Source organism: Eulemur rufifrons, chromosome 7, assembly GCF_041146395.1.
Source record: "Eulemur rufifrons isolate Redbay chromosome 7, OSU_ERuf_1, whole genome shotgun sequence".
NCBI lineage: Eukaryota > Metazoa > Chordata > Mammalia > Primates > Lemuridae > Eulemur > Eulemur rufifrons.
In genome coordinates, this window is record NC_090989.1 from 281,064,426 (window position 1) to 281,087,088 (window position 22,663).

The following is a 22,663-nucleotide window of genomic DNA, read 5'->3' on the forward strand; positions in this document are numbered from 1 at the left end:
GGCTGGGAGGGAGGTGGGCAGGCTGGGAAGCAGAGGGCAGGGGAGGCTGGGAGGTGGGGAGGCTGGGAGGTAGGGAGGCAGAGGGCAGGGGAGGCTGGGAGGTGGGGAGGCGGGGTGGGGGGAGGCTGACAAGCAGGCAGAGTGACGGGGAGTGCTCAGAGCCGGGCTTTGCTGCATGATGCTGGAGTGGCCTGGCAGGAGGAGCCCCCGCTCCAGGCTGGCTGTGTGCTTTCTCATCTCTGGTGCTCTGGCCCCCACCCCTCGGCCCTGGCTCTGTCATTAACTGGCTTTGTGACCTGGGGAGGCCACTGCCCCTCTGGGCCTTAGTTTCACCCTTTATAAAACGCAGGTGATCAAAGCAGGAGACCTCGGGGCCCCTCCCAGTTCTAACAGCTGATGACTTTGTGCCTCTGTGCTCTGATGAACAAACAGTGGCTAAAGCTTAGGATCTGGCTGCCCCCCCGCCCGAAGATATTTCCATGTTGCAAAGAACCTTTAGAGCCCAGTAGACATGAGCTCCATAGGACCAGAGGCTCACCTTAGTGCCCAGCACATAGTAGTTGCTTAATAAACACCAGTTGAGGGCGTGAGTGAAAATTTAAGAAATGCCGTGACCTAAGGGAGTGGCTCGGGCGGTAGACTTCCGCGCCCAGGGGAGGCTGGGATGGGAGTCTCTGTGAGCAGAGGAGCACCCCCACTCTGCTATGTTTCCTAATGGCTTTGTCTCCCCACCCAGTGCCCCCCATGTTCCAGAAGGTAGGCGATGCTAGTGAAGACTTCGAGATGCTGTCCCGGGAGGAGGAGGCCCTGGGCGAGGTGACGGAGTACAGGGAGATCGTGGAGAACAACCCGGCCTACCTGTACTGCGACACTAATGCTATTCCACCCCCGGAGCTCACCTGGTACAGGGACGATCAGCCCCTCTCAGCTGCGGATGGGGTGTCTGTGCTGCAAGGTGGGCCAGGGCTGTGTGAGGACGTTGGGTGCTTTGAGCTCTCCTTCCGTGTGTTGCCTGCTGTGTGACCTCAGGCAGGGTGCATGACTGCTCTGGACCCTACCTGCCACTTGTAAACTGGGCTACAAGTTCTTTGCTTATTTGAAGGCAAGAACTGGGTTGCCTTCTGCCTCTGGATTTTAGAGCAGAGCCTCTCACCCTGGGCCGTGCCCACCTCTGGGCTTCGAGATCTGTGATGTCCGGAAATGAACGGCAGAGCTGCCACGTTCTCTGCAGAGGGAGTCGGCTCCCTTATCAAACCCTCCGCCAGGCTCAGACCCCAGACGGCGAGGGTCTGGCTGGGCTTGGAAGACCACACTCATGTGATGTGTGGTTATTTGGCTCATGTGTCTGGTTATTTTTTCTTTTTACCACTTTAAATAGTCATTTAAGGTTATTTAATTTTTTAAGTTAACCATTTATTTTAGAATACTTTTTTCTGGGTGGTTCTGAATTAAAAGGCTCCAGGGGTAGGACTCAGAAATGCCTGGCATCCCTGGCCGGCCCACCTAGCTCCCCCGGCTGAGTCTCGTGAGGGGCACTGGGTGGCTCCCGGCCCAGGAGTCGCACCGTGTCCTGCCAGGCCTGGGGCAGCGGTGGGGCTGGCTGCTGGGAGCAGTGGTCAGTGGCACGGGCCTCCCGTGGGCACAGTCGTACCAGGGCTTGTACCGCGGTGCTTACAGAGAAGGCGGCCTCCGGAGCTCCAGGAGAGGCATGTTGCCTGAAAGCACTTTGTCCTTGTTGGAAATCCCTGGAATGACCCTTGCGCTGGCCACCAACCTCTGATACTGACCCCAAACCCTGGGTGCACAGTCAGCCCAGTCACTCAGACGCTGACCAGGGCTTGATCCCACCCTCACCTAAACCCAGGCCATAGCCACTGACCTCCAGGCCTGGCCCACTGGCCTCCAACCCCACCACTGACCTCTGACCCTGGCCACTGAGTCCTATCTCTGAATACACAGCTGTCATGGTCACAAGCTGACCTGAATTCTGATCCAGACCATAGATTAACCTGAAACATCAACGGGCCCCCTACCATGGCCGCTGACTCCCCGATCCTGGCCACTGTCCTTGGGCTCTGCAGGTGGTGAGCCCCTGGTATGACCCTGGCCATGCCACCCACAGCCTGAGCCAGCCCTCCCCAGCCCAGAATCCCCAGCACATGGCGACGCTAATGCAGTCCCCACCGGACCAAGTCCAGCTCCCAGGGATGCCAGGTTCGGGCCCTGGCTGGCTCCTGATCACAGAGGGTCCCAGGCGATGCCTCCCCCACCACCCACCAGTCCCCCACAGACCCGGAAGCCGCCCCCTGGCCTCCCAAGAGCCTCTGCCCAGACATTTGCCCAGTTCTCTGCCCCTTCCCTTTGGCCCTGACGGAGGAGCTGGGCTCAGCACAGCAGCACTAGACCTGAGCTGGCAGCTGCTGCTCTCTTGCCGGGCGTGGTTGCAAAGCCTCAGTTTTCCCCTCTGTAAGATGGGAATATTACAGCACACGCCCCACAGAGTCAGCGTGGGCTAAGCCAGGAACCCCCAGCCAGGGCCCGGCACTCAGCAGGCTGAGTCTCCCCTCCCCCACGAGCTGGGTGGGGCAGGCCGGTTCTCTCCACCCCACAGATGAGGCAGGGGGCAGGGACGTGCCCCAGGTCCCCACCAGAGGAAAGAACGGGTCCTTGCTCTTGAAGGCAAATCTTGGCCCTGAGTTCAGGCCTCTGTCTCGTGTCCCTGCAGGAGGCCGGGTCCTGCAGATCCCCTTGGTGCGGGCGGAGGATGCTGGGAGGTACTCGTGCAAGGCCTCCAACGAGGTGGGCGAGGACTGGCTGCACTACGAGCTGCTGGTGCTGAGTGAGTGGCCCCGGGGCTGGGGTGTGGGTGGTCTCAGCAGGCCCACAAGGGCCCGGCATCAAGGTAGAGTGCGTTCTAATGGGGTTACAGGCTTAGGCTTGAACCAGGCAGAACTGGGGTTGAATTCCAAGTTACCAGCTTCCCGGCTGTGTGATGTCAAGCACGTCACAACCTTCTCTGTGCCCCAGATTCTCTAGCTGCATCAGGGCCTGGGAGGGTTTGGTGAGCAGGGCACAAGGAGCCCAGGCAGCACCTGGCACCAGGTGCCCCTCTCAACTCCATGCCCACCCCTGCCCCAGGGACCTGTGCCGGCCCCTTAGCCTCCTCTCCCCACCCCCAGCCCCACCTGTGATCCTGGGCGACACGGAGGAGCTGGTGGAAGAGGTGACGGTCAACGCCAGCAGCACCGTCAGCCTGCAGTGCCCGGCCCTGGGCAACCCCGTGCCCACCATCTCGTGGCTCCAGAACGGGCTGCCCTTCTCCCCAAGCCCACGGCTGCGGGTCCTGGAGGACGGGCAGGTCTTGCAGGTCAGGGCAGCCCCTGCAAGGGCTGGAGGCAGCGGCTGCCACCCCAGCACTGCTTGTTGGGGGACCGAGGAGCAGTCACATCTGAGCCACGTGAGGCTCTTTGCCGGAAACCACACTGTAGCACCTGGGTCTGATTCAGCCCAGCACAGGGCACACACAGCACCTGGAGGTTTAGGTGACACCTGGGACAGGATGTGCATGTGTGCCACACCTAGAGCACAGAGTGGCACGGGGCAGCCCTCCCTGGGAACAACACCTGGCACATACGGAGCTGTGCTTGGCACTTAGAACATCAGGCAGCACCCTCGGCCACCCAGTGTCCAGACACAGAGCTGCAGGGACTCCTGGAGCCCAGCACACAGAGCAGTCCCTGCGGGGGGAGGGGGAGAGCATCCTCCATCTAGTTTGCTGCAGAGCCCCAGAAGGAGGTGGCCCTCCTGGCCTCCATGAGCCTCGTGGGGCCTGAGTGCCTGGTATGGGGTAGGAGGGAGGGGGGTGTCCTCACGGTAGCTCCCAGGGTCCCCGTGCCCACAGGTCTCCACTGCAGAGGTGGCTGACGCTGCCAGCTACATGTGTGTGGCTGAGAACCAGGCTGGCTCCGCCGAGAAGCTGTTTACCCTCAGGGTCCAAGGTGAGCTGGGCTGAGCGGCAGCCCCTGCGGCTTCCTTGTCCCTCCCTGAGGGGCGCCACCTGGGTGCTGCCAGCATCCTGGGCTCTGGGAGCCACACTCAGTGCAGGGATCCCAGCCTGGTGTCAGCCATATCCTGGGACAGAGAGCGTTGGGGGACCCTGATCGCTACTGGGCCAACCGCAGGTGGTATTAAGCAGCTTTGAGTGGCTCTCCCGAGGCCTTACAGCACCATTATTGAGCACTTGCTGTGTACCTGGCATGGGACTGAGCGCTTTCCTAGGCAGACTCCTTCCAGCAGAGCTAGGAGGTCAGCCCAACTCCACAGCTGTGGACGGACTCAGGGAGGTCGCCCGGGTGAGGGGCAGTCTCACCACCCGGAGTCTGTACTCTCAGCCTCTGCATTCGCGTTGTACCTCAGGGGCCAAGAGCTCTGCTCCAGATGTGGGGACAGCTGCAGCCTCAGGGACAAAGAGAGACAGTGTTGAGCACTCACAGTCATGGACTCAAACTTAAACTGATATTTTGGTTCTGTCACTGACCAGCTGGGTGGCCTTGGAACAGTGACTCTCCTTTCCTCTTTTTTTTTTTTGAGACAGAGTCTCACTCTGTTGCCCGGCCTAGAGTACCATGGCGTCAGCCTAGCTCACAGCAACCTCAAACTCCTGGGCTCATGCAATCCTCCTGCCTCAGCCTCCTGAGTAGCTGGGACTACAGGCATGCGCCACCATGCGCGTCTAATTTTTCTATATATTTTTAGTTGTCCAGCTAATTTCTTTCTATTTTTAGTACAGATGGGGTCTCGGTCTTGCTCAGGCTGGTCTCGAACTCCTGACCTCGAGCGATCCTCCCGCCTTGGCCTCCCAGGGTGCTAGGATTACAGGCGTGAGCCACCGCGCCCGGCCTGACTCTCCCTCTCTGATCTCTGAGCCCCAGTGTTCTTGTGCAGAAGATGGTTATGACAAATGGAGGTTTCTGCACAGGGTCATTTGAAGATGCGTTAGGGGCTAGTGAGGGCTCCGGGTGTCCCACTCTGGCTCTCTGCCCCCCTGTGGTCTGCATTCTCACTCCCATCTTTATCCTGGTGGCTGTGGGATAGTCCCGCCACGAATTGCAGGCCCAACCTCGGAGCAGGTCACTGCCATCCTCAACAGCAGCGTCTCCCTCCCCTGCGACGTCCGTGCTCACCCAAGCCCCGAAGTCACGTGGTACAAGGACAGCCGGGCCCTCTCCTTGGGTGAAGAGGCCTTCCTCCTGCCTGGTGGGTGAACCTCAGGCCTAGCTCTGGGGTCACGTGGGGAGAGAGTTGCTTCCCCAACCCTGGGACAGGGCTGAGTGAGAGGGACTCGGGACTGGGGCAGCAGGCCTGGGGGCTGGGCCAGGCTGCTGGTGTGAGGGGCTGACTGCCGCCGCCCCCGCAGGCACCCACACACTGCGGCTGGTGCGAGCACAGCCGTCGGACTCGGGGACGTACACGTGTGAGGCCCTCAGTGCTGCCGGCCGAGACCAGAAGCTGGTGCAGCTGAGTGTGCTGGGTACGTCCCTGCCTGTCCCCCAACCCGCGCCATCCCCTCCTTAGGCAGCGTGGCCAGGAGCAGGGCAGCTGGCACTAGGGGAGCCAGGACACCTGCAGCAGTCAGCTCTGAGGGGGCAGCGCCTGGCCCGGGACAGAGCCTTCCCCAGGCCTGTTGGAGCGCGGGCTCCTCGGCGTGCAGCCTGCTGCGGGGATCGTGGTCTTCGGGTCGTCTTGGGGAAAAGCCGGTCCAAAGCGTCAGGTGCCCGGACTCCTGGAAGGCCTTCTCTAGCCCTGGGGCTGGTTCGTGCATTTGCACGTGCTCACCTACTGTGCGCCGGACGCTGTGCCAGGTCCTGTGGGCTGCAGCTGAGGATGGGGGCCTCTACGTTGGTTTGCTGGAGCAACAGGGGCTTAGGGCCCCCATGGAGGGATCTAACCCAGCCGGGGAGGGGCCTGCAACAGCCTGGAGGGCCATCAGCATCTCCCCATCTAGGAGGCCGAGGCCCAGAGAGGCAGGCTGCTGTCCCTGGCCACACAGCGGGTCCTGGGCTTGCCGGCCTGGCTCTCCTCCAACTCCCCTGGGTCCACTGTGTGACACCTGTGGCTGGGCCAGGCAGGGCATGGGGACGGCTGCAGCACCTCACTCTTTTGTTTCCTGCCCTCAGTTCCCCCCACCTTCAGGCAGGCCCCCAGTGGCTCCCAGGAGGCGATTGTGGTGCAGGCCGGGGACAAGGCCGTCCTGAGCTGTGAGACAGACTCGCTCCCCGAGCCAACTGTGACCTGGTACAAAGACGGGCAGCCCCTGGTCCTGGTGCAGCGGACCCAGGCTGTGCACAGTGGGCAGAGGCTGGAGATCTGGGACACCCAGGTGAGCGGCTCGGGGTGTGGGTGCTGTGGGTACCTGTCAGTGGAGGGAGGTGGCAGGCGTGTGGCTGGGTGTGGAGGCTGCTGCCTCCTTGGCCTGTGGGACCCCAAACCAAGTCGATTAGCAGCTTTCAGGGCAGGAGATATGGGAATTGCCTAGGGCTCTGGAGTTAGGGTCCAGATCCAACCCTGCACTCAAGGTCAAGGTCAAAGATGACCTTGAACCAGCCCCATCCCCACTGCCTGCTTTAGTTTCCCAGGCAGGATCTAGAAGCTTTTCCCAGCCCTTCTGGCTGACCATCCGTGACTCCCGCGAGTCTGTCCCACGCTCCCTCACAAGCGTCTGCTGGATGAACATTTGCTGCTCTGCCAGACACCTGCTCTGGGCTCCTCTCTCCTGGCCCAGCTCCGTCCCCACAGCGAGGGGCCTTCTCCTCCTGGCTTGGCCGACCTGCAGGCCCAGGCAGGGTGGGCGTCCAGAGCCTGGGCGCTCACCCTCTGGGGTCCTCCTGCTTCTTGAGGCCCTTGGGAAAGGCCAGAGCGTCCCATCTCCCTTTGGCTTCCCAGTCAGGACCAGGGTGCCTGGGGAGCCCCTGCTGTGGAAGCTTTGGGGGTCTAGGTGTTGGGGGGATCCCTAGGCACCCCACCCCAGCCCCATGCACACTGTCACCATGTGCTCTTCCCATCCTAGGTGTCGGATAAAGGTTTATACAGCTGCAGAGTCAGCAACGTGGCTGGGGAGGCTGTGTGGACCTTCGTCCTCGCCGTCCAGGGTAAGCTGGGGACCAGGTGGCCACATGGCTGTGGGGGCCCTGGCGGCACACAGGACTGTCGGGGAGGAGGAGGACGGTAGCTGGGGAGAGGCGGTGTTGCCGAGTGTGAAGGGCACAAGACCTGGAGTGTAAAAGGCAGGATTAGCAGGACCCAAATTAAGACTGTGCCCATGGCCTGCCTGTGGGGCTAGCAGAGTGACCGTGTCCCTCGGAGTCGCAGGCTCACCCTCAGCAGGAGAGGCGAAGTGCCCGGGGCATGGATGGCCATTGCTGTGTGGAAACAGTGCCGGGCACAGGGCCTGGCACCAGGGCACTGGATGAAGGAGCCCTGAGAGACCAGACACACAAAAGGCCACGTCACCTCTGTCCTGATCCCCAAGGGGGCCTGTCCGTCAGCCCAAGGATGGAACACAGATTTTCTTGCAGTCAGATGTTCTTTCACACTAGGTCAGAATGTGGACTTAGCTGTGTCACAGAGAGACCCCAGAGCAGGGGACTAAACGGGAGGGAAGTTTGCCCCTCCCGTTCGAAGGCCCAGGGGTGAGCGTCGCGCTGGTGGGTAGCTCAGCTCCACGTGGTGACGTAGGGGCCCAGGCTCCTTCCATCTTGTTGACCGTCCATCTCTTGGGGTGTTGTCCCTGTTCCTGTGGTTGAAGCTGGGACTCTGCACCCTGTCCCAGCCCACGGGAAGCAGGAAAGAGCCTCTGTCTAGCAACGGCAGCACATAAACTGTGTGCTCCTAACGACCAGCAAGGGCGTCTTGGGCCTCCCTGCTCTGCCCGAGAGGAAGGGGCTGAGGGGAAAGTCTCAGGATTCTGGGAATCGGCTTCTTTCCTGCAGTGCCCCCCACGTTTGAGAACCCCAAGACGGAGACAGTGAGCCAGGTGGCTGGGAGCCCCCTGGTCCTGACCTGTGATGTGTCCGGGGTCCCTGCGCCCACGGTTACTTGGCTGAAGGACAGAATGCCTGTGGGTGAGTACATCTGTCCTTGTCTTAGCGTGCAGTTTTCCTTTACTTAATGGAATGACAGTGGAAGTGGAAGAAAGAAGTTGTTGGTTGTCACTGTTCTTATTTGGTGAAATCAGAGGCTGGCAGGGCAGTGTTGGGCCCACCCCAGTTTGTCTTTGAACGTTATTTATTGGCCCGTGGAATCCAAACATCAGGAACGGCTCCTATGGGGGCTCGGAGGTCTCCTTGCGCCCACGCCCTCGGTCAGCCCCCAGGAGACGGAGGACGTGGGCTCTGCATGGTGCGGGGCGGGCACTGGGGGCCGTGACAACGCCTGCTGGTCAGCTCTGTCAGGGGCCCACAGGGCTGTCGGCACCAGACTGCACTAGTTTCACTGTCCCCTGTAGTACATCTGAACCCCTTGAGGACAGGGACTGTGTTGTGCTCATCTTTCACTGCCAAGCCCACAGGTGGACACAGAGCAGCTGCTGGTGCACTTTGTGTGGAAAGGCTGGCTGGACCAACGGGGGTCTGGCGAGGGGGTCGCCTGCGGGTGCCCCAGGCTGGTGCAGTTAGAGATAGCTTTGGGCAGAGGTGCAGCTGGAGAGAAGGAAAGCGGAGGCGTCCAGGCCTGAGCAGAGGCCCGGGGCGTCCCCAGAGTGACCTGTGTCAGGTCAGGGAGGGCTGGTCCGACTCGATTGGAAGCCCTGAGGGACTGAGGGGCAGGGCGGGGAGGAAGAGAGTGCCAGGTGAGGGCTGGGCCTGAGGGCAGGTCCTGGACACTCAAGGCAGTGGGTCCCTTGGGGAGAGATGTCTGGAGTGGAGGGAAGGATTACAAGGAACAGAGGAACCCGAGAGCCCAGGCTAAGGAAGGTGGTGATGCACAAGGAGCCCCTGCCCTGTGGGCTGCAGTCTCCTATAAGAACAAGAACGGGCTGAGCGACTCAAGGGGTCCCCTCCGTCCCACAGAGAGCAGCGTGGCGCACGGCATCGTCTCCCGGGGGGGCCGCCTCCAGCTGAGCCGTCTGCAGCCGGCCCAGGCTGGCACCTACACGTGCGTGGCCGAGAACGCCCAGGCCGAGGCCCGCAAGGACTTCGTGGTGAATGTGCTGGGTAGGTCTGCGCCCTGCCCCCCTACGTCCTGCCCCCACAGCAGCCCCTGCCACCCCCGGCCTCACTGTAGCCCCTGCCGTAGTGGCCCCCCGGATCCGGAGCTCCGGCACGGCGCAGGAGCACCATGTGTTGGAGGAGCAGGAGGTGCGGCTGGACTGTGAGGCGGACGGGCAGCCGCCACCCAATGTGGCCTGGCTGAAGGACGGCAGCCCGCTGGGCCAGGGCGTGGGCCCCCACCTCCGGTAAGGCCCGGCCTGTGCCCTCCCCACAGGCGGCAGGGCCCACAGACCCTCACACGCCTGCCCCGGGCTCCCCCTCCCTGCGGCAGGTTCTACCTGGACGGTGGCTCCCTGGTGCTGAAGGGCCTGCGGGCCTCGGACTCGGGCGCCTACACCTGCGTGGCCCACAGCCCCGCGGGGGAGGACGCCAGGCTGCACACGGTGAACGTGCTGGGTGAGGAGCACGGCCAGGGCTGCAGCAGCCTGGCCGACGTGGGGGCACCATGGGGGCATGTGGAGGGTGACGACCAGACCTGGGCTGAAGCCCCCAGCAATGCCCACACTGTGACCCAGGCCACAGATCCAGCCTCTCTGGGCCTCCGTGCCTTGTCCACGAACTAGAGGCACAAGCCCTGCAGCCCAGGGAGAGCTGGGAATGAGGGGAGACGGAGAGGGCCAGGGCTGAGGCTGTGCCCCCACACGCAGGCCTCGCCCCTCCTGTGGGCTGGCGGCCCCAGCGGTTGCTGGTGGCAGAAGGCCAGGTCCGGTGCTGCCTCCTGGAGCTTCCCTAGGAGGGGCCCGCCTTCCCCGCAAGACCCCTCTTTTTTGTCCCTGTGTACCCCCAGTGCCTCCCACCATCGAGCGGGGAGCAGAGGGCTCGGCCACCCTAGTGAGCAGGCCTGGGGAGCTGGTGACCATGGCGTGCCCCACCCGGGGCTCCCCGCCCATCCGCGTGAGCTGGCTCAAGGACGGCCTGCCCCTCGCGCTCTCCCAGCGCGCCCACCTGCACGGCTCTGGCCGCACCCTCAGGTAGGGGAGAGGCTGCCGGCCCCTCGGCCGGCCAGTCCCAGCCCCCAGACACACTCTTCAGGCAGCTCGGGTTTAAAACCACTTCTGAAGGGTTTTAGCATAAAACTAATATAAACATGCAGAGGTTTATCACGGGGAGGGTGGGAGGACCCCACCTCCCTGGAACCTCTCACACCGCTGTCCACTGAGAGTGGACATCTCGGATTGTCAGCAAATGGGCGGTGCTGGAAGCCAGGGCTGGCTGCAGCCCCCCGGAGCAAATGTGAACGGTGCCCGCTGCTGCTGTTAGGACGGGTCTGAAGGACCCAGGGCAGGGGGGAAGCTGGGGGCGTAGGAGGAGATCCAGGGGAGTGTGCATGAAGACAGGCTTCAGGGACGCAGAGACCAACGGGGCCACAGGAGAGGAGGCCTGAGGACTGACCATTGGCTTTGGCATCGTGGCCGTCACTGGGACCTGCAAGAGCAGTGTAGGTGGAGTGGTGAAGACACAGGGGGTTCAAGAGAAGGTGCGAGGACAGACTGCAGAGCCGGCAAGTAGAGGGACTGTCTAGAGGAAGGGTAGACGAGCTGTCTGTGTGCCGGGGCAGCAGAGCATCCAGAATGTGGGAGGCCGGCGGTCTGGCCATGGAATGCGGAAGGTCAGGGCAGGCAGCGGTGGGGGGGGGGGCTCAGGGAGGGGCAGTTTGGGGCTTTATCCCAGGGGAGCTGGGGAGCCAGGAAAGGGGTCTAAGCAGAGGCACCCCTGTGCCCTGTGGCCAGCAAGCTGCTGGGAGACAAAGCATGGAAGAGGGAAGGAGTCCTTCCGCTCAGCCGGCGCGCCTCTCTCTCTCTCTCTCTCTCTCTCTGTCTCTCTCCACACCCCCTTCCCCGAGTCAGGATTTCCCAGGTGCAGTTGGCGGATGCCGGCGTCTTCACCTGCGTGGCTGCCAGCCCAGCCGGCGTGGCGGACAGGAACTTCACCCTGCAGGTGCACGGTATGGAGCAGGGGCGGGCAAGAGCTCCTCTGGCCTCACTGGGGGAGAACCCAGGCCCTCGGCCCCTCTGCCCATCTGGGTGGGACCAAGGGTTGGCCCTCAGGGCATCAGGGCAGCAAACTCAGACTCGGTCTTCGATTCCTTCGCTTGCTCATTGTTTCACTCTGGTGTGCGGGGGCACCGGGCAGGCGGGGGTGGGGGAGCAGAGTGGCTTGTGTCCCCACGCCCAGGAGGTCAGGGCAGGAGACAGCTCTTTAAAGAGATGGCCACAATTCCAGGCGACAGTGATACCAGGGGGTGGGGAGGATCTGTGGGAGCACAGAGGAGGGCACCTCACCCGGCCATGGGAGTTCAGAGCAGCCTTCCTGGAGGAGGTGAGGTCTAAGCTGTGTAATGGAGATGAGACAGAATTGTCCAGGATGAGGGTATTCCAGCCAACAGGAGCAACCTGTGCAAAGGTACTGGGGTGAGGGCCACCTGTCATGGAATAAAATGGCTCCTGTCCACCTTCCCCCCACCCCCGACAGTACCCCCTATCCTGGAGCCTGCGGAGTTCCGGAAGGATGTGGCGGTGGTCCGTGGCTCCCCAGTGGTCCTCCCATGCGAGGTCCAGGGCATCCCCCTGCCCCTTGTTTCATGGATGAAGGATGGGGAGCCCTTGTCACCCCAGAGCCTGGAGCAGGGGCCCAGCCTGCAGCTAGAGGCCGTGGAAGCTGGTGACTCGGGGACCTACTCCTGCGTGGCCGTGAGCGAGGCGGGAGAAGCCAGGAGGCATTTCCAGCTGACCGTCATGGGTGGGTCATGTGTCCTCAGGCCGGCGTCTCTGGGTTGGGGGAGCGGGTAGGGCTCTGGGGGCGATGGGAAGGCAGCGAGGGAGGTGCATCCCCCAGAGACTTGGGGCTGCCACCTTGGTCCCCCATGGGATGCCTCACTGGCCTGGCCTGCAGGCTGTGGGTGGCCGGGAGGTTTGATTCTCCTGGAGCTGTGTTCTTCTGTCTTGTCCCCCAGCCCTGGTGGCAGAAGCAAGAACAAGAGCCACCAAAATCTGACGACAGAGCCCTAAGACTCAACATAAAATTTTGCAAGTGTTGTGCTATTAACATATTGGAAAAGTTGTGTCAATTGTGTGTCCTCCTCCACACGTGTCCTTGTTGGTTTTAAAGCACAAATAATTGTCCCGGGAAGATGGGCCCATGGTTTCTGGTATTTCCAGGACCTTCCAACACCGCCCCCCACCTGGTCTGGTTTTGGCCCCGTCTGCTGTCAGCATCCGGACGGGGGGAGGGTAGGAGGAACCCCAGCCCCCAGCACTCTGGGCACGGCTGACCCGGGGTGGGGTGTCTTGCAGATCCCCCCCACATCGAGGACTCCGGACGGCCTACAGAGCTGTTGCTGACCCCTGGCGTCCCCATGGAGCTCCTCTGTGATGCCCGGGGCACCCCCCAGCCCAACATCACCTGGCACAAGGACGGGCAGGCCCTGAGCAGGCGGGACGACAGCAGCAGAGCCGGGCGGATGCTCCGGGTGGAGGGCGTGCAGGTGCGGGTGCCTTCCCTCCGCGGATGAGGCTGGGGTGGGAGAGAAGGGAGGGTGGGCAGGTGACAAGGTGTGGCCGAGGTCCCCCTTTGTGAGGGGTGAGTATGTGGATGTGACCCAGCCGAGCTGTGCCCTGGGCGCTCCCAACTGGGTCAGAGCCGAGCTGATGCCAACGCCAGGTGAATCCCCATTGGGGCCGGGACAAGGGCTGGTGCAGTCAGGGGCGACTTCTGGGAAGAGGCTGGCCTCGCACCAGCCCTGAAGCCAGATTGAGGCGGAGGTGGAGAATCCCAGAGAGGGGTGCAGGCTGGCTGGGAAGGTGGGACGGCCGACTCTGCAGGCTGAGTTTGAATCCTGGGCCCCTGGCTGTGGAAGAGGAAAGCCAGACTGGGAGGCGGGCAGGCCGGGCCGGAGGCAGCTGCTCACCCCGCTCCATCCCCAGGTGGGCGATGCGGGGCTGTACACTTGCCTGGCCCAGAGCCCTGCGGGTGAAGTTGAGAAGAGCTACTGGGTCAGGGTTCAAGGTAGGGCATGTGGGGGGTGGGGAGGGGCGGGAGGCAGGATGGGGCCTGCAGGGGGGCCCACCTCTCACGTCCTCTTGCACCCCCAGCCCCCCCAAATGTTGTTGGGCCTCGAGGCCCCCGTGCTGTGGTCGGCCTGGCCCCGGGGCAGCTGGTCCTGGAGTGTTCTGTAGAGGCCGAGCCAGCGCCCGAGATCGAGTGGCACCGAGACGGCATCCTGCTGAAGGTGGGCACCAGGTGGGGTCCCAGGGGCACGGCCTCCTGTCCTGAGGCCTGGCCAGGCCGCGTCCTGGGTGCTGAGAGCCGCTCTGAGCAGCACTTTGCTACGGCTCTCCCTCCTCCTCCTCCCACGCCAGACGCTACTGTCATCCCCATTTTATGGATGGGAATGCTGAGGCAAGGCTCGGGACACCAGGGCTTCTAAGGCACATGCCTGGTTCTCGTGGCTGTGTGACCTGAGGCCAATGCGGAGGCCTCAGCACTCATCCCTCAGACGGACCGCATTTGCTGCTCTGCACCCAAGGGTGGGGGTCCTCTGGTGGAGCCCAGGGGTAGGGTGCACCGTTGCTCCCAGAGGAGGCAGTTTCCTCAGAGGGTCTTCAGCTGGGCATTGAGCCTGGGCTTGCAGCAGCCTGAGATGGGGCAGAGGCCACCATCCCACTTCACTGGCCCCTGGTCCTCCTTGCCTGGTGCCTGGGGGCTGGCCTGGCACGGCCGGGTGCTGACGAGGGTCTCTCCTCCCTGGTGGGGCTCTGCAGGCGGATGCCCACACGCAGTTCCCTGAGCAGGGCAGGTTCCTCCAGCTACAGGCCCTGAGCACAGCCGACGGGGGTGACTACAGCTGCACGGCCCGCAATGCCGCGGGCAGCACCAGCGTGGCCTTCCGCGTGGAGATCCACAGTGAGTGTGGCCCGCCCCGCCCCGCCCCGCCCCTCAGAGTGACAGGCCCCCAGCCCCACTCCCTCTGTGCCCTCCCCAGTGTCGCCCACCATCCGGCCTGGACCGCCCGCAGTGAACGCCTCGGTGAACCAGACAGCCCTGCTGCCCTGCCAGGCCGACGGCGTGCCCCCGCCCCTCGTGAGCTGGAGGAAGGACGGGGCCCCCCTGGAACCTGGGAACCCCAGGTGGGAGCTGGAAGGGGTGGCCTCCGGGAGGGTCTCAGGTGCCTCTTTGTGGGTTGTAAACAGAAATCCACTAGGGCGGTCGGAGCAGAAAAGCGTCTTTATCATCAGGACGTGGGTGGCCCACGGAGCGCAAGGACAGGCAGGCCACTCACGCTCTTGCTGATCTCTGCTCTCTGCGTGTGGCCTTCATGTCTCTCTCCACTGTCTCTCCCTCCCTCTCTCACCCTCTTCCCCTGTGAACATGCCAGAGATGTCCCCAACACACCCCTGGTCCCCAAGTTTACGGCTGCTCAGCTCACACAACCTAGCGAGTTGTCTGTAATCCCAATTCCAAATTCACAGGGCGGAGAATGCCATTGGCCCAGCCTGAGTGACGTGTCCATCCCCAGTCCAATCCGTACAGACATGGTCCTGGGGAAGGGCACTTCTCAGATCTAGGGGCTGTTCCCAGGAAGAGTGGGGTCCCACTGTCTCCTGGGGGAGGCCGGGCGCAGGCAAGAGCACGGGAGGCCTGGGGCAGCCCCTCTCTCTCTACCTTTCCAATGCTTGCTTGGGGTATGGGGGCGGCCCATGGCTGTGACCACTGACCTTGGCCTCGTGGACACAGGACTCTGACTCCTGAGTTAGCATCTTGCTGACAAAAAGCCAGGGCAAAGGTGAGGGCCCCACTGGCCTGCTGGTCTCCATGGCAACCCCTCCCTTCATTCCAGGTTTGAAGTTCTGCCTGATGGTTCCCTGAGGATCCAGCCAGTCCTCGCCCAGGACACGGGCCACTACCTCTGCCTGGCATCCAACTCCGCTGGCTCCGATCGGCAAAGCCGCAACCTCCAGGTCTTTGGTAAGTGGCCCAAGGAAGGGCGTGTTCCCTGCCTTCAGCATCCAATCCCTGTTGGGGTCCAGTCCTGCTTAGCTTTGGGTCACCCCCAGCCGTCAGGAGCCAAGAGCCGTGGTCTTCAAATGTTTTGACCATAAAGCCCATTAGTAAAAAGTTTTGAGCATGCACAGGCAGAGGGAGCAGATTTATATTTATGCACGTACCGCACACACCTACTGCGATACCATTCTACTGAGTGCGTGGGAAGGCGTGCACAGAAGGCGGAACATGTGAAAGCTTAGATTCAAAGTCGCTGGAATCAGGTGCTCTAATCTCTTCCTGCTCCAATGGACAGCCTGGCTGGAGGCCAACCTGGTGGACCCTGGCGGACCCTGGCCTCAGGCAAGGGCTGACGGGGAGTCGAGCCCTGGGGGCCTCATTTGAGGACAGGTGGTGAGGGGACGCGGGCTTGGGGATGAGGGAAGGCCCCAAACGCCCCAGCCTTGGGAGCCTGTTGGAAGTTCTCCTAGGGAGTTTCTCCTGCCCTCCCCCCCCCCCCCAACCGTAGAGACAGGCTGAAGGGGCTAGCGAGTGCCTTTGCCCTGGGCTCTGCCTCTGGGCACAGCCTTGGGGAGCCCCTCACTCCCCACCCCTGCACCCTGTCTCCTGACCACTGCCCTCTCCCCAGAGCCTCCAACCATCGCCCCCGGCCCCTCCAACCTGACCCTGACTGCCCACGCCCCAGCCTCACTGCCCTGTGAGGCCAGCGGCTCCCCCAAGCCCCTGGTGACCTGGTGGAAGGATGGACAGAGGCTGGACTTCCGCCTGCAGCAGAGAGCCTACCGGTAATGAGCCGGTCCTTGCGGTAGCGTCCTGGGACCCACCGGGTGAGGGGCGTGCCCGTCCCAAGGGGCAGGGGGACGGAGCAGAAACGAGGCAGGGTGTGCTCAGGTCTCACCGAAGCCGGGACCAGAAGGTGTGTCTGGCCGTGGGGGCCGGGGGTCTTTACACTAAGGCAGGGGTGAGAGCATTTGGGACACACGACCAAAGAGAGAGTATGTGACCTTTATGTCTCAGTCACTATTTGTTTAAAAACAAGATGTGGGCCGGGCGCGGTGGCTCACGCCTGTAATCCTAGCACTCTGGGAGGCCGAGGCAGGTGGATCGCTCGAGGTCAGGAGTTCGAGACCAGCCTGAGCAAGAGCAAGACCCTGTCTCTACTAAAAAAATAGAAAGAAATTATCTGGCCAACTAAAATATATATAGAAAAAATTAGCCGGGCATGGTGGCGCATGCCTGTAGTCCCAGCTACTTGGGAGGCTGAAGCAGTAGGATCGCTTAAGCCCAGGAGTTTGAGGTTGCTGTGAGCTAGGCAGACGCCACGGCACTCACTCTAGTCTGGGCAACAAAGCGAGACTCTGTCTCAAAAAAAAAAAAAACAAGATGTGGCAGCCTGAGCTTGCGCCACTCAGGAACCTCGTCTCTCAAATGCGGCTGATTGAAACGGCCATTGCGGGTATTAAAGGAGCCGAGTCAGCAATGGATTCGCCAAACGCCTGTTGCGTTCGGTGCCAGATCATCACGGAGCTGTGTGTCAGGAGCAGGTGCTCCGTGAGCCCCAGCCCTCTGCCTGGGGCTTCGAATGTGGCTATCGTGACAGAAGTTATAGGGCCGGGCACAGGGGCTCACACCTGTCATCCCAGCACTTTGGGAGCCTGAGGAAAGACGATCCTTGGGGTCAGGAGTTCAAGGCTGGGTGACATAGTGAGACCCCATCTCTACAAAAAATAAAAAAAAATCAGCCAGGTATGGTGGCGCACACCTGTAGTCCCAGCTGTTTGGGAGGCTGAGGCAGGAGGATCGCTTGAGCCCAGAAGTTCCAGGCTGCAGTGAGCTATGACCACACACCTGGGTGACAAAGTAGAACCCTGTCTCTTAAAAAAAATAAATAAAAAAAAAAAGCAGTTATCCTAGAGGGTTATTATAGCAGAGCAAACATGTAGGGTTACAGGGAAACTCAGGGATGAAAATAAAAATCACCCACAAGCCCAACAGCTAGACCTTTGGGGGTAGAAACTTCTAGAAGAAACTTTTAGAGTCGGGCAGGGCCAGGAGCTGGATATAGGAACCGGAGATGGTCGTGAGACCCACATCCAGACTGCCCTGCGGGAAGGCCGCGGCTGGCTTGGACTGGTCACTTAGCTGTCTGCCTGTCCGCCCCAGGTTCCTGCCCTCCAATGCCCTGCTGCTCACAGCACCCGGCCCCCAGGACGCCGCCCAGTTCGAGTGTGTGGTGAGCAACGGGGTGGGCGAGGCCCGCAGGCTCTACCAGGTGACCGTTCACGGTGAGTCGGGGCAGGAGGCAGAAAAGGAGGGGCAGCACGTCCCACTCCAGAGTTTTCTCCCGCCTGTGGAATGGTGTTGGCTTCCTTACAGCCTTCCTGCACTTTGTGAGATGCCTCCTCCTGGAAGCCCTCTCAGATCCTGCCTTCCCCCCCGATACAACCCCAGCCCCAACACAGTTCCTGGCACATGGTAGCTCACAGGAGAGGCCCCTCCCAATCCAGAATGTTTTAAACCCAGTCTGACCTTATCACCCCAGTGGGAAATCCCTCCCTCCACAGCTACATACTTCCTTCAGGATAGAGTGCAGGATTTCATCTGGGCCCACAAGGCCCTGTGTGGTCTGGCCCTGCCAACCCCCCAGGCTCAGCTCACCCAGGCCCGCCTGGCTCCGGGGTCCAGTCTTGCTGCTCAGCTTTTTGTTCCTCACCTCTGGGCCTTTGCACATGCTGTTCCCACTGCAGAAACACTCTTCCTGTCACCCAGCCAACAACTGCTTTTCCTTCGGCTCTCAGGCTAAACGCCACTTCCCCTGGGGCCTTCTCTGGCCCTAGTTGGGTAGCTCCCTCAAAGCCCCCTTCTCCTGTGGGACCCGCGCTCTGAAGCTGCCAGGTCAGCATCTCTACAGAAAGCTGGCCATGACTGTATCCCTGTGCCCCAAAGCATCTGCTGAGTGAGCACCTCTGTCCTCTCCCTCTGCTGCACCTGACTCCCTCCCTGGCCCTTGGTCACTAACGTCACCTGGTGTCTCAGTCTCCATGCATATAGTTCTCATGACCCAGCCACATGGCCATGAGCTCCTGGCTGTACCCAGCAGGACCTCAAACCTTGTGTTGGGTTTCAGGGCCTCCCACCATTGCTGATGACCAGACAGAATTCACTGTGACCACGATGGCACCCGTGGTCCTCACGTGCCACAGCACAGGCGTGCCGGCCCCGGTTGTGTCCTGGAGCAAGGCGGGCACCCAGCTAGGAGTGCGGGGGAGTGGCTATCGCGTCTCACCTTCGGGTAAGTTGGGGTGAGCCGCAGACAGACACAGCTGAGGGGAGAAGGGGAGGGCGGCCAGAGAGGGTGGAAGGAGCCCACGTGTTAGAGAAAGGTGGAAAGTTCTGGCTGTGCGACCCGGGAGAACCCCCTTGCCCTCTCTGGGCCACTGACCGTCCTCCATGCACTGCAGGGTTGAGATCTCCGGGGCTCGTGGGCAAATCAGTGCTGCTCCTTGGGAAAGTGTTTGCAAGCGAGTGTTTGTAAGCCTGCTCGTATCCCGTTAGAAGGCCCATCCTTTATTCTGAAATTACACTCTCAGTCTTCTGGTGTTGAAAGTCCTTTCTTTGATGAAATTAAGGTACTAGTAGATGGTGATTTTTTAAATGTCTTTGCTTGTCAAAATAAAAAGTTGGCCACTTTATAGGGATTCTCCAAATTAAATGTATTAGTTGGTTAGTGAAACCCTGAAGTCTAGGAACCACTTGGCTGGATCTGCGGTCTCGAACCCTTTGGAAGCAATAGTCCTTCCTTCCAGTAAGTGGTAACAGCAAAGCCACAGATCCGGCTGCATCCCGGGTGGGGCGGGGGCTGCCGGGTGGCCGGAGTCCAGTGGGCCTCGCTCCCCTCCCCCACCCAGCAGGGCCCAGTCCACGGAGGACAATTTAGCAACAACTTCACTTGACTACAGAGGGCAGCCTGCAGTCTGAGAATGTTAAATGGTGTTTGTTGAGGCACCAAGGCTGAGGCAGGGAGGGCAAAGAGGGACAGAAGAGGCAGTAATCCCGGGAGGCTTCCTGAGGGAGGTGAGTTTTTAGCAGAGCAAGGTGAGAACAGCAGAGTGTGGGAACTGTGGGCTGAGGATCCCATGTGGGGCATGGCAGATCCTGGAACTTGACAGCTGGAAGAGTTTAGAGACTATCTTGTCTGATTCTTCACTGTACACGTGGGGAAACTGAGGCCCAGAAAGCGGAAGGAACTTGCCTACAGTTACACTTCAGGCAGGGAGGAGAGGCAGGCCTAAAACCCAGATTCTCACGTCATCTGGTCCCCCGTGCTGTTTACAGACAGGCAGAGGAGGCAGGTTGGGTGGCCTGGACCAGGGACTTCAGGGTGGGGGTGTGTAGGAGCCCTGCCACCTCCATCATGGGGACTTCCGTCCCCACCCCCATGACCGTTCCCACCCACAGGTGCTCTGGAGATCGGGCAGGCCCTCCCCATCCACGCTGGCCGCTACACCTGCACCGCCCGCAACTCTGCCGGCGTGGCCCACAAGCACGTGGTCCTCACTGTGCAAGGTAAGGGTCCCCGGCCCAGGCCGCCGAGGGAGCAGGTGGAGAGCTAGAGGCAGGTGGGGCGTGGGGTGGAGATGAGGCCCCAGGGCGGGAGGCAGGATCTGCCTCTGACCGGACTCCCTGGTGGGATTCTCTGGGAGGAAAAAATCAGCCCCGGCATCCCTGTTGCTGTAGCGAGGTTTCCGGAATCCCCGTTTCCTTCAGAGCCCTCTCTCCCGGGTGCTCAGAGGCCCCCTGGTTGGAGGAGCTGGTGTTAAGGTGCCCCCAGGGACCTCTGCACCCTGTCCCTTGCAGCCGCCCCCACGGTCAAGCCGCTGCCCAGCGTGGTTCGGGTGGTGGCACAGGAGGAGGTGCTGCTGCCTTGCGAGGCCTCGGGCATCCCCTGGCCAGCCATCACCTGGCAGAAGGAAGGCCTCAGTGTCCCTGCAGGTGAGTGTCCCTGACAGCCAGCCAGGAAGGGAAGAACATGGGCCTGGGGTCCTCCTTCCTGCCCCAGGAGACTGCAAACCTGCTCCAGGTCCCAGAAAGCGCCTGGCCTGCCCGGACACGCCCCCCGCCCCTGCTCTGGCTTCACCCTCCTGCCCTCCTCCCTCCTGCCGCCACCACAGCTGGAGATTCTATCTGAGCACTCAGTGGCGGAGTCGTGAGGTCAGGGACGGGGGTGGCTGGGCTGGGCTCTGGGCTGGGCTTCCTGGCTGTCACTTGGTCACCTGTGACCCCAGCAAGTCCTTTGCTGCCTGCCAGACAGAAGAGCCCAAGCTGCCCTCCTCTCCTCCTTGGGGTCCCCACCCCAGCCACTGGCCCTGATTTTCTCCCACCACACCCAGGAGCAAGTACCCAGGTCCTACCGAGCGGCCAGCTGCGGATTATCCGTGCCAGCCCCGAGGATGCCGGGAACTATTTCTGCATCGCCCAGAACAGAGCAGGCAACGCCCTGGGGAAAACGCGGCTGGTGGTGCAAGGTGGGTCTGAGGGGGGGCCACGGTGGACCCTGGTGACTAGGGGCCTTGAGGCTCCTGCAAGCTCCTCCCTTCACGGCCTGGCGCTGGGCCCGGGCAGGGCGTGTCCCTGCGTGCTCCCCAACCTCAGCCCTGCTTCTGGCTCTAGAGGGAACTAAAGGGAAAACATCTCGAATCTTGTGCCCGACGTCTGGCTTCAGGCAGAAACTCCTGTCCCCCAACTTCTCTCTGTCCCCTCCTGCGACACTAGTCTGGCATCCTTCATTCACTCTGGCTGTCCCATAGCAGTGGTCACTTCGGTCCCTTCCCCTGCACACACACAACCACCTGTGCCCTTCCCTTAGTTTGGCCCATCACTGCCTCCAGAGGTAAGGGGGCAGCACTGGCCGGGCATATTTGGGACAGGGGAGCCGTGCCTTGGCCCCAGTGGCCTGCTCTGTGCTGTCCCTGCCCGAGGCTGTGTATGGCTGGGGCTGGACTTTGGCTGTGAATAAAGAGGGCTCCTGGCTCCCTGCTCCTCCCAGCCTCCTTGTCCTGTGTGCTCCTCTCCCCAGTGACCAGGAGCATCGCTGGTCACCAGACGGCCAGCCAGGGACCTTCACTCTGCCCCCAGGGTAGCTCCTCCCTGAGGGCGGCTTTGTGACAGCTGCTCTGCTTTTGGCCCTGGAAGTGGCCCAGCACGAGGAGTCTGTGCCCAAGTGGAGCCTGCCCAAGGCCTCTGTCCTGAAGCTCTTAGTCTTGGCGGGCGGGTGTGTGTGTGTGTGTGTGTGTGCGCGCACAGATGCAGTGGGGTCACCCATCACAGCTTCACCACACTCAGAGTCCCCACGTCGTCCTGACAATAGGCAATGACCTATGACCGGGGAGCTGGTGGGGGCAGCTGATGTCTGGGGAGGGCTGAGGGGCCGTGCCAAGCCCCAAAGGCACTGGGGTGGGGGCAGCCTGTCCCCAGCCCAGGTCCAAGCGGGCCTCCCTCTGCCCGCAGTCCCACCGGTGATCGAGAATGGCCTCCCGGACCTGGCCACCACCGAGGGCTCCCACGCTCTCTTGCCCTGCACGGCCAGGGGCAGTCCTGAGCCCGACATCACCTGGGACAAAGACGGCCAGCCTGTGTCTGGCGCCGAGGGGAAGTTCACTATCCTGCCTTCCGGGGAGCTGCTGGTGAAGGACGTGGAGGTAAGGGGCTCCGCCCTGGGAGCAGCAGACGTCTGCCGAGACCCCCTGCTTGCCATGTGCTGTGCTGAGCGCCGCAGCCTCTGAGCCCCAGGGGCCTGGAAATAAGCATTGTCATCCCACATACGGGTGACAAAACTGAGGCTCAGAGTGAACCTAGTTGTCCCAAGATATGCTGTTGCCAAGAGACAGAGCCCACATTTGAACCTAGACCACAGGGGCCAGCTCTAGGGGTGGCGGGTGGTGACAACTTTGTGTCCCCACAATCAGCTGGTTGTTTTCAACTACGCTTTGACATTGAACGTTCCCTGTGGTCTTGGGAGGTGTTGAGCCAGGGGTGTGGGTGGGACCCGGCTCCCTTCCCCGTCAGCAGCCATCAGAGTCTGCAACACACAGTGAGCCGCTCTCCGGGGGGCTCAGTTGGGCGCGTGCCTCAGTGTCCTGGGCCCTGGACCCTGCCCCAGGGAGCTGGGTGGTGCGGTGGTGAGCACCCAGCCCTGCCTGGACGTGCCATGGAACTCCTCCTCTCAGAGCCTCCCTGGGGCCTCTATAACAGCACCGAAAGTGGGACCTGCCTTGGGGTGATTCAAGCGTGGATGAGCTGGTGCAGGTGAAGTTCTGTGCACAAGGCCTGGTACACAGTAGGTGCTTAGTAAACGGGAACCGCTGTGATCGTGCAGTCAGGGCTTGGATCAGGAAGGA

General features: G+C 61.8%; 1 protein-coding gene across 1 annotated transcript in view; it reads left to right on the plus strand.

Annotated features, from left to right (window-relative positions):
- The window catches only part of HMCN2 (hemicentin 2), a 139,232-nt gene that overhangs the window by 94,358 nt on the left and 22,211 nt on the right, over positions 1-22,663 (plus strand). The window contains exons 54-81 of the mRNA XM_069476953.1: positions 737-955; positions 2,726-2,839; positions 3,180-3,367; positions 3,902-3,998; positions 5,095-5,256; positions 5,417-5,530; positions 6,177-6,379; positions 7,067-7,148; positions 7,989-8,120; positions 9,066-9,209; positions 9,292-9,451; positions 9,538-9,662; positions 10,054-10,237; positions 11,114-11,211; positions 11,739-12,005; positions 12,560-12,750; positions 13,190-13,271; positions 13,358-13,494; positions 14,027-14,168; positions 14,248-14,392; positions 15,103-15,230; positions 15,895-16,051; positions 17,430-17,551; positions 18,394-18,558; positions 19,725-19,832; positions 20,124-20,258; positions 20,657-20,791; positions 21,774-21,964. Coding sequence (XP_069333054.1) covers positions 737-955; positions 2,726-2,839; positions 3,180-3,367; positions 3,902-3,998; positions 5,095-5,256; positions 5,417-5,530; positions 6,177-6,379; positions 7,067-7,148; positions 7,989-8,120; positions 9,066-9,209; positions 9,292-9,451; positions 9,538-9,662; positions 10,054-10,237; positions 11,114-11,211; positions 11,739-12,005; positions 12,560-12,750; positions 13,190-13,271; positions 13,358-13,494; positions 14,027-14,168; positions 14,248-14,392; positions 15,103-15,230; positions 15,895-16,051; positions 17,430-17,551; positions 18,394-18,558; positions 19,725-19,832; positions 20,124-20,258; positions 20,657-20,791; positions 21,774-21,964 — 4,127 coding nt within the window. The remainder of the gene's footprint in view (positions 1-736; positions 956-2,725; positions 2,840-3,179; positions 3,368-3,901; positions 3,999-5,094; positions 5,257-5,416; positions 5,531-6,176; positions 6,380-7,066; positions 7,149-7,988; positions 8,121-9,065; positions 9,210-9,291; positions 9,452-9,537; positions 9,663-10,053; positions 10,238-11,113; positions 11,212-11,738; positions 12,006-12,559; positions 12,751-13,189; positions 13,272-13,357; positions 13,495-14,026; positions 14,169-14,247; positions 14,393-15,102; positions 15,231-15,894; positions 16,052-17,429; positions 17,552-18,393; positions 18,559-19,724; positions 19,833-20,123; positions 20,259-20,656; positions 20,792-21,773; positions 21,965-22,663) is intronic.